Below are 10,053 nucleotides of genomic sequence, written 5' to 3' on the forward strand. Positions count from 1 at the left end.
TGGGATTAGTATCAAGAATGTGAGGAATAATTCGGGATTTTATGGTAAATAGGTTATCTAAACAAAACATTTAACAATAAAAACCATAATAAGTTCAATATAAATAATCTGCATTCGATGTTTTTGATTTTACCCGCTTCAATGCGACAATCTGGCATCACTGGTTTTCTGTAGCGATATAGCCGGTCACACTAATTACCAAAAAAAAGCGCGCGGCGTGTTTTTGCAAACAAACAAGTTAGTCAAATCGCTGGTCGAATATTATTAATAACAAATAATCAAGGAGCATCCAACCGCCATGGGAATTCTCGGCTTATCCAAGCTCATTGCGGATCTGGCGCCACAGGCGATTCGCGAAAGTGAGATGAAGAACTTTTTCGGTGAGCCCAAGCACTATACTTAAATATAGAATTTATTTTAATTTGTTTCCTAAATCCTAAAGGTCGCAAGGTGGCCATCGATGCTAGTATGTGCCTGTACCAGTTCCTCATTGCAGTGCGCTCGGAGGGCGCCCAGTTGGCCACCGTGAACGGGGATCCCACGTCCCATTTGATGGGCATGTTCTACCGCACCATCCGCCTGCTGGACAATGGCATCAAGCCCGTCTATGTTTTCGATGGAAAACCACCAGATCTAAAGTCCGGGGAGCTGGCCAAGCGTGCCGAGCGGCGGGAGGAGGCGGAAAAGGCCCTGAAGGCGGCCACCGATGCGGGCGACGATGCCGGGATCGAGAAGTTCAACCGCAGATTGGTCCGGGTGACCAAGGAGCATGCCAACGAGGCCAGGGAGCTGCTCAAGCTGATGGGTGTGCCCTATGTGGATGCTCCCTGCGAGGCGGAGGCCCAGTGTGCTGCGCTAGTGAAGGCGGGAAAGGTCTACGCCACTGCCACGGAGGATATGGATGCCCTAACCTTTGGCTCCACGAAACTTTTGAGGTATCTTACGTACAGCGAGGCCCGAAAGATGCCTGTCAAGGAATTCAGCTACGAAAAGTTATTGGAAGGTTTGTCCGTCAACAGCCGGGAGTTCATTGATCTCTGCATCCTGCTGGGCTGCGATTACTGCGAGAGCATCAAGGGCATTGGACCAAAGCGGGCCATCGAGCTGATCAACAACTACAGGGATATCGAGACCATTCTGGATAACCTGGACACCAGCAAGTATACGGTACCCGAAAACTGGAACTACAAGGTGGCGCGGGAACTGTTCATCGAACCGGAGGTGGCCAATGCCGAGGCCATCGATCTTAAGTGGGTCGAACCGGACGAGGAGGGTCTGGTTAAGTTCCTCTGCGGCGACCGGCAGTTCAGCGAGGAGCGTGTTCGCAATGGCGCCAAAAAGCTGATGAAATCCAAACAGGCCCAGACCCAGGTACGACTCGATAGCTTCTTCAAGACACTGCCCAGCACTCCGAATGCCACAAACGCCGCCAAACGAAAGGCCGAGGAGGCCAAGAAGAGCGCCAACAACAAGAAGGCCAAGACCAGCGGAGGCGGCGGCGGCCGAGGCAGGCGACCCAAGTAGTTTCTTCAGTTCTTTTATGAAAAAACGTACAATTCTTTAATTTTAACTTAACCGTATTTAAAGCCTATGCATACAATAAAAACTACATCTTTGAGCTTAATGCTAGTTGGTCTGCTTGTGGGCGCGGGTGAGGTTGGGATTTTGGATTATGGATATTGGATTTTCAATTGGAGTTTGGACTGTGTGGGGCTGCGACTACAGCAAATACTGTTTGGCCAGGGCGCGCAGGAATCGAGATTTCCGCACCATGGCGCATTCACGTTTGATCTCCTCGTTGTTGTTCGCATTCAGCTCCAGAGTGCCCATCATAGAGATCTGTTTGGGGGGCAGATGGGTTAATATTCACTCTAAAATCACTTATATTGAATGGGTCCCTACCGCTTCAAGTTTCCGGCTGTGTTCGCCTCTTTTCGCATGCAGATTGACAATGAACTCAAGCAGCGTGGTATCCCAAATGCAGCTGTAATATGCATCCATGGCATCTGTGAAATTCGACGATTTCTCGCTGAGATTCTTGAACACAATGCCGTAGTCGATCTCATCGAGAAACTGACACAGAACGGTGGCCTGCATATGGCAGCCGAGATTGGCGGCACATCGAATCATCTTGCGGATGACATAGTCGTCGGCCACATTCCTTTGCAGCGGCATGGTGCAGTAATCCGTGCCAGTGACCAGGGCATTTACATAACACCGCATGGCGGATTCATTATTGCCGATTGCCAGGTCCAGATCTCCCTTCATCTTCAGCCAGGAAATGGTCTGAGGATAGTACGACAAGGCCTCGGAAAGAAGCCATTGCAGGGTCTCACAGACGCTCCTTAAACTGTAGCTTATGGGGCTGGAAGGTGGATTCAATAGTGGTTAGCTCAAAGAAGTAACTACTTAACTGCCCATCTACTCACTTGTTAATGCTGGTGGGCCACAGCTGCATGTACTCGCAGCTAAGATCATGGTTGGGGTCGTCCTTAAGGATGTTGTGGACCTTGCCTATCATGGAAATGGCCAGTCCGAAGACGCTCTGGTGGCGCACTCGCTGCAAGAAGGCCTGCAGGGAGCTAATACCGCCCACTCCTGAGGAGCCCCGCTTCGGCACGTTAAGGAACATGCTCAGCATAAGTTCCCAGGCATCGCGACACACCTTTTTGGGGCCTTTCATCTTCTCCATCTCGATGAAGGTGGCGGCGAAGGCGAGCGGCAGTTCCAAAGGACCCGCCCGTTTGTCCAGGTAAAGGAGTGGTGGGAATTCCGTGAGGTTGAGCAGCATAATGGCGCAGCTTTCTAGGATATCCGGCCGCGGGATGATTGAATCACCCGCCTGCAGAGCGCCCAAGCATTGCTTGCATCTACCTCCCAGGGACTGCAGATCTAGGGGCTTTTGGTGCCACTCCTCCAGACTCTGTGTTATCTGGATGTGCAGGATTTCCCAGGTGAGCAGCTTGCACATCAGCTGAACATTGGCCGCCATCTCTTGGCGCTGCGTTTCCGACTTCAGGACACTCAGCATGGAGACGGCATCGATGTAGTTGCCCCTTGTGGCCAATTCCCGCGCCTTGCCCAGCAGGACATAGCTGAAGTCTTGTAGAAAGCTCACTGGCATGGCCATAATAAGAGTTTTCAGAGGCTGCGGTACATCCCAACTGGGATTAATGGCCCACAAGGGTTTGCCAGGAGCAGTGCCACATAGTTTAACCAGCAAAATCCTCACTGTGTTGGCATTGGTGCAGCTTATCAGTTGTCGCTCCAGGGCTCCTACATCCACGCGACTCACTAGAAAGGGGAAAGTCAAGATTAGATCATGTGTGAATAAGTGAGAGTAGATTTCCTTACTCTTGGAGTGGCACATCCAGTCGGAGAGCGAGGCCAGCGAGTTGGTGGGCACCGGCGGCGCCGCCTGCAGCATCTGTTCGTCGAGATCCTGAAGTTCATCGGCCGAGAAGATTCCGAATCCCCGTACCGTTTGCAGCAATTGCCGCGACTGCCCGCCCTGATGCAGCAAACAGTCGAGAAGGAAGTGTTTAAGAGCCGCCTGTTCCTTAAGACTGCAGTGCGGGAGCACATCCTGCAAAGCCTCCACCAACGGCGGTAAACAGTCTAGTTCCCTGTACTTTTCGAAGTACTCCACGCTGCCGAAGATGCTGCCCCACTCAAAGATGTTACGCACCACATTCAAGGCGGCCACCTGCAGTTGCAACTGAACTGTTTCCTTGAGTAGACCCGTGGAAAGGGAGCCCTCGATGTCCAGTTCCAGTTGCCGCCGGCTCATTAGAGGAATCTCCCGCGCTCTGTTGTCCAACCGCAGGATCGGGAGTATGTCTGCGTAGTTGTTAAGCAGCGATTGCTGAAACTTTTCCAACAGTGTTTGCTCCTGGGCGCTGATCCCACACGCTTGGAGTAGGCCCTCCAGCTCCACCGGTCGTATGTGGCAGAAATATAGCGTTGTCTGTGGCGTGATAGCCTGCAGATTGCTATTACAGGCGGCGGCCGCTTCCCGGGCCAAAACATACTGCTTGGTGTACAGGTAATATTGGGCCAGCTCGTAGTGCAACTGGGCCCTCAGTTCCTGGGGTGTGATCAGGTGCATAAGGTCGTAGTTCTGGCCAGTGCCGAGATCATCGCACTGCAGGGTAACAAAGCTGTCGTAGTGGAATACGTAGAAAGGCTTTGCCGAGGAGCAGAGCTGCTGTAAATACTCGATGGATGGTTGAGTGGGTGTGTCCAGAAACTGCTGAAGTTGGTCCACAGTTTGGTACCTGAAACGGGGAACCTCTAGAGCGGGTTGCTTAGGAAAAGTTAACGACCTCTTACATGGTATTAGGAGGACGTGGCGTTTTGAGGGCCTGCTCCTTGATCAGTTGCAGTCGCAGCAGCAGGCGGTGGTATATGGTCAAGGCAAATCTCGCTGCTCTTTCATTGCCACCAGTGGCTGGAAGGGATTAAAGGGGTTACTGAAAAGTTTGAACGTGGCTTAGGGAGTAACTCACAAATTTTGAGGTCAAAATCACTGGGCAGGGGAATACTAAATGGGCTGCCGTAGCTAATGGTGCACAGATCGCGCAGCAGGGCCAGCTGCATAATCACAGGCAGGTTCTTCTCCAGCGCATCCAGGTCCCATTTCAGCCAGGTGGCCACCTTAAGCTCCAGGATCTTGAGAGCCAGCTGTTTTCGAGTCAATTGCAGGCCTTGTTCCGCCGGCCTTTGTGGACTATGGGGCATGCCCACTCCGCCGGAGGCTATGGGAGCTGTGGGCGTTGTGGCACCACCAACCACACCGGGAATGGGCACCGAATTGGGTGGTGCCTGGTTGAGGCTCTGCAAATCGCTGCCGGGCGTCACCACCGATGCCATCGCCGTGTCCGGCGTCATGCTGATGAACTGCATGATCAGCTCTATGGCACTGGGCTCTGTAAGTGTGGGAAAACCATGAGAATCCCCAATTGTCGGCCAGATTCCACAAGTGATTCGCGCTTACCGGGATGCGGGCGCTGCAGGTGGTGCGTTATCTTGTGCGGATCGAGCAGGAATTCGAACCACAGCACCGTTTCGGCGGCCAGCGGCACTGGCTTCGGCTTGAGCGGATCGTCCATGCTAATCCCTGCCAAAATTCATTCAATCAAAACAAAAATTAAAGAATGGCGAAGGGAGACCAGCTGGCTGGTTGCCCAATCGATGAATCGATAGCTCGGCGCATGATATCGCTGGGCTGATGGTCCGAGGTGCACAGGACGTATCGATAGTGGCTATCGATTGGTTGCTGCTCTGCTCTAAGTAACCAGCGGAAACGGAAGTGCATGTTTAACAATGTGCATTTAGCAGAATCTGCAAAAATATGGCAAAAAAATAAGGTTTTTAGATAAATTATTTAATTCAAACATATATTTGTTGTTGTATGTGGTTACTTATTTGTATCCTCTTGGTATTGACAACCAGAGCTTTAAAGGATAAATCGGAAATGCGATTTTCTCAGGATCAAGCTTTAAAATACCCATTACAAAGTTTCCATTAAAACTAAATTTACACAATTTTTCATTAAGCCCGTTTTAAAAAATCGCGTTTATCGTATTCAATAATCTTTTGCATTTTTTAAAATATTTAATTTTTGTAAGCTGCAAAAAAAATTTCCATAATGAGTATGAAAGATGGAGATATGGAAGTTAAGCTGTTCTCCATTTTATTATTTAATTGTTTCTTTCTTAAAAGCTTTTAACGCATAATTTCAAAAGTAACTAATTAAATTAGTTGCCATGTATTCATGCTATCAATGCTGACACATTTTTATTTTATTACTTTGATTTAGAACCTTAATTTTATGCAGCATCTAAATAGGTACTAATTTCGACCTTCTTTTCTTTGTGTTTGTAGAGTTGACACATTTTTTAATTCAACCATGCCCCGTTGAATGTCATAAAATTCTAATTTATATCGCCTTTGCACATAAATCGATGGAATAAACACAAAAAAACTATCAAAGGGGAGTACATTATCATTTCATACTGCCTAAGACAGTTTCTGTTGTTCATTAAAAATGTAAAATAGCTTGAAAAAACTATTCGGATAATTTATGCAAATATTTATGTTTGTTGAATATTGAGTCAGGTGCTCTAAAGTTGGACTATCTCTCTTTTTCTGCCTGATTTCGTTGTCGACACTGGGAAAAATCTACCGCAATATAATATATACATATAACACCAGTTTACAAAAAAAAATTGATGAAATACGCACTTTAGGAAACCTTTGTTTTCCGGTAAGATACATCTCCCTGATTAAGAAAAGGGCATTTAAAATTTTTTCTATGGTACCAATTTTTTTTAAAGTGTAAAAAACGTTTTTCGCACTTTTTTATTTTCTAACTCCAGTTGTGATAAACCGAATTCGGTCATTAAAGACTCATTTTACAGGTAATGGAATGCCCTTTAACTTTCTTATACACATCATTGAGTTCCATTTATTAGTTTAGAAGCTACACTTCGTCAAAGTTGAAAAAGTTGAAAAAAATGCAAAAACACTGGCATAAATTGCTTCTTTAAAAATACACGCCTAAAAACCGAAATTAGTTTTATGTTGTTTTCTTAAAGGCTGAACTTTAACGGAGAATATAAGCCATTGATCACGACAATCCGTTGGTAAATCGATTTTTTACAGATTTTTAAACGTATATACCCAAGTTCAGTGTTCGGGAGCAGCGGCCGTTAAACATTATTTTAAATTTTCAGTGTTGGGGAACGTAAGAATTTGGTGCAAGTTGTAGTGCATAACGTCAGTTTCCTTGCTATTTCCTTGCTAAAAATATATGAAAATGATTTCCTTGTAACTGCAATCGCATACTTTTTAGCTTGCCAAGCACTAATAGCAAAGAAACTGACGTTATTCATAACTACTTGCACCAAAATCTTACGTTCCTCAACACTGAAAATTTAAAATAATGTTTAACGGCCGCTGCTCCCGAACACTGAACTTGGGTATATACGTTTAAAAATCTGTAAAAAATCGATTTACCAACGGATTGTCGTGATCAATGGCTTATATTCTCCGTTAAAGTTCAGCCTTTAAGAAAACAACATAAAACTAATTTCGGTTTTTAGGCGTGTATTTTTAAAGAAGCAATTTATGCCAGCGTTTTTGCATTTTTTTCAACTTTTTCAACTTTGACGAAGTGTAGCTTCTAAACTAATGAATGGAACTCAATGATGTGTATAAGAAAGTTAAAGGGCATTCCATTACCTGTAAAATGAGTCTTTAATGACCGAATTCGGTTTATCACAACTGGAGTTAGAAAATAAAAAAGTGCGAAAAACGTTTTTTACACTTTAAAAAAAATTGGTACCATAGAAAAAATTTTAAATGCCCTTTTCTTAATCAGGGAGATGTATCTTACCGGAAAACAAAGGTTTCCTGAAGTGCGTATTTCATCAATTTTTTTTTGTAAACTGGTGTAATGAATGGTTTAAAATATTCCCTTTGCGTTTTTTCGCAGTGTGCTTCTCCCAATTTTATGGTACCCTCTTTTTAAAAGCCGTCTGATGGTGAACTTTATGAGCATTTCTCGACTCCATAATCTGAATCTTAAAAAATATTTAACGTTCCATCAGGTGATTTTATGCAAATTACATGTTTCCACTTAATACATATGCATATGTGTGCTTATGGCATTTTTCATCTGCTTATGACGATTTTTTGTTATTGGGCTGGATATTGGGCTCGTCAAGGCAAAACCAACAAAATAAAAATATATTTTATTTCTGGGGTCAAGATGGGCGATAATCTTTATACTTTGTTGTCTCGCCATTTTTGCTATAATTACGCAATAAATAACGCAGCAAAAGACTTAATTTTCAAATGCTTTTTCGTATAAGAATCGGTACAAATCTTTTTTAGTTGTCTTCGGTCGGTGGAAAATCGGAGCAGGAAAGGGGCTTAGGGGTGGCCCATAAAAACGTCAAATGCGTAAAAGTATTATTCCGATTTTCGTGTTAATATCGTCATAAATTTTAATAATAAATTGACATCGAAAAAGAATAAACCTTTAGCTAAAATTAGCTTTCGCCTTGAAGTCTTGGGGAATTTTCTCTTAACATATATTGTTGTTCATTCATAGTTTTGAAGATACCTAAAATTCCTATGGAATGATCCGATCTACTTGGCACTTTCAATAGTTTCGAGTCAGCGAAAATTCTTATCTCCTTCAGGTTCAAAGTTGCTCTCGAGGAATGCGTTTGTTTTGACGATTCGACTTGGGACTATTAAATGTAAGCGTTAGCTAAGTCATTGCTAAATAACATTGATTAGACGGCTGATTTGGAAATCAAGTCATCCGGGTTATCGTTTGGTTTAGAAATCACTCGAACCGACTCGGATCAGTTGCGTTTCCACTCCAGGGTACTAGAAATTTTAGGCTGATATTTGAAAACCAAATAATGAGGTATTTAAGAAGTATTCCACAAGTCGTTTGTCTACAAAAGATCCCCAAAAAAAACAGTTCTAATTTAGTTGCTAGGGGAAATGCCAGAGGTTGGAGCCTGTTAAATATTTGCATAATATGCCATACTTTGCTCACAAATTAATGTAAATTTCGGTACGGCTAGTGGAACACCTCTGGTCGTAGAAAACCAGAAATCTCTTAAAGTTAGTGAGGCTCAAACAAACCGAAAAGAGGGAAACAAAGGCAGAAAACAGCTTTTCGAAGTCTATTGATTGGGTCGTAAATTTGTTTGGTTTTTTGGGGGTTTCTGGCGCGTCTTTTGTCGGGCTCATTTGCATTTTATGCAGGTTGATGTTGAGCTCGTGCCATTCACAAACATCGATACACACAGGCCCAAGTATTTATGGCTTTGGCCTAGCTATCATTCAATAATCTCCGCATAACTAAGCTGACCCAGTGAAATTCTCCATTGTTCGGGAGGCTTCTTCGATGTTGTGCGAAGACTACCAAATGAATATACCCTAATGAGATCTCTCTGCGAAACCAGATTGTCACACAAATAATGTGTATCATGTGAAAAACATATTTTAAATGGTCCCGTGACTTACGCTTACGCATGAAAATACTTTTTAAAGGGGTCTTGAAAAAATGTATTTACCTTGAACACAACAGACATTTTAGAATCCCTTTTTATTATTGTTAGTGTCTAAAATGATATACATTATTTTAAATATTTTTGTAAGTGTTTGGGATAAATTATATTACAATTGACTACACTGTGATCATTTTATGTATGGTTGAATATAATTTTTTTTGACCCGCACCCCACTTTTTCTTTGGCATCCTCTATATTATTAAAAACATTTTTGTGTGTTCCTTACTTTTTTTTTGCATGGTTCTTTCTCTTCATGATGTTATTAATAATGCCATAAATTAACTAAATTCATTGCTATTGCTAAATCTTTTTACGTACGCACCGCGACACCACGAAGAAAATATCAACGAAAAATACAAAAAAAATTTAAAGGAATGGGGAAAAGTTTTCGAAATGTGTTTTCGGGCCCAAAGAATTCGTGTCTGTCGTCTGCTGGCAGGCGGGATGGAAACAACGACACGAAAATCTTTCAGCAGCAGTTGACACAACCGGACGGACACCGCGGACACCTACGCAACTACTTCGTAAAGTCGGGGATGGGGCTGATGTTATATACGGGGGCTGTGGTTCGGAGAACATCTCCCCAACTGAAAATTAAATGAAAATTGTGGCGAGCTTTTCGGCCGCCGTGTCGCCGCTGATGGCTTCTGAAATAATGCAAAACCGAATGTTTGGAAATTCTCCCCCTAATTTCGAGACACGTTTATAAGGAGAAACAGCCCATCCAGCCGAACGCGAAATACTCTGAATTTCTAAGCCTTATAATCGTGTTCTTTACTGTTTTAAGTTTTCCTGGATATTTTGCAATTCGTTTAAAACCATACTGATTTGAAGTTATCTCCTTGAGGTTTTTAAAGATATATAACATATTTTAAAATCTATTTTAAAGTATTTCTTAATATTTCTTTCTTTCTACCATTATGCTACCATTATTATGAATTTTAGAAGAAGTGAG

The 10,053-nt window shown here is 43.6% G+C and overlaps 2 protein-coding genes across 2 annotated transcripts; one reads left to right on the top strand and one right to left on the bottom strand.

Annotated features, from left to right (window-relative positions):
- The first annotated feature begins 191 nt into the window (after nt 1-191).
- Nucleotides 192-1,624, top strand: LOC119549150 (flap endonuclease 1). The gene is made up of 2 exons (XM_037856930.1): nt 192-380; nt 443-1,624. Exons 1-2 carry the CDS (start codon nt 299-301, stop codon nt 1,522-1,524), a joined length of 1,164 nt encoding a protein of 387 aa, XP_037712858.1. The 5' UTR covers nt 192-298; the 3' UTR covers nt 1,525-1,624.
- On the bottom strand, nt 1,537-5,313 carry LOC119549148 (integrator complex subunit 8). Its single transcript, XM_037856927.1, has 7 exons — nt 4,997-5,313; nt 4,509-4,928; nt 4,333-4,450; nt 3,355-4,277; nt 2,430-3,294; nt 1,903-2,365; nt 1,537-1,839 (listed from the first exon to the last, which is right to left on the bottom strand). Exons 1-7 carry the CDS (start codon nt 5,109-5,111, stop codon nt 1,720-1,722), a joined length of 3,024 nt encoding a protein of 1,007 aa, XP_037712855.1. The 5' UTR covers nt 5,112-5,313; the 3' UTR covers nt 1,537-1,719.
- Nucleotides 5,314-10,053: the final 4,740 nt, after the last annotated feature.

The sequence above is a fragment of the Drosophila subpulchrella genome, chromosome 2R, assembly GCF_014743375.2.
Source record: "Drosophila subpulchrella strain 33 F10 #4 breed RU33 chromosome 2R, RU_Dsub_v1.1 Primary Assembly, whole genome shotgun sequence".
NCBI classification, from domain to species: domain Eukaryota; kingdom Metazoa; phylum Arthropoda; class Insecta; order Diptera; family Drosophilidae; genus Drosophila; species Drosophila subpulchrella.

Bases quoted from the DNA above. Each gene is read 5' to 3' on its own strand.
- LOC119549150 (XM_037856930.1), top strand. From the start codon at position 299: ATGGGAATTCTCGGCTTATCCAAGCTCATTGCGGATCTGGCGCCACAG. The intron at 381-442 runs GTGAGCCCAAGC...TAAATCCTAAAG, and splicing joins TGAGATGAAGAACTTTTTCG to GTCGCAAGGTGGCCATCGAT.
- LOC119549148 (XM_037856927.1), bottom strand. From the start codon at position 5,111: ATGGACGATCCGCTCAAGCCGAAGCCAGTGCCGCTGGCCGCCGAAACG. The intron at 4,929-4,996 runs GTAAGCGCGAAT...CCACACTTACAG, and splicing joins CCTGCAGCGCCCGCATCCCG to AGCCCAGTGCCATAGAGCTG. The intron at 2,366-2,429 runs GTGAGTAGATGG...TCCACCTTCCAG, and splicing joins TGGCCCACCAGCATTAACAA to CCCCATAAGCTACAGTTTAA.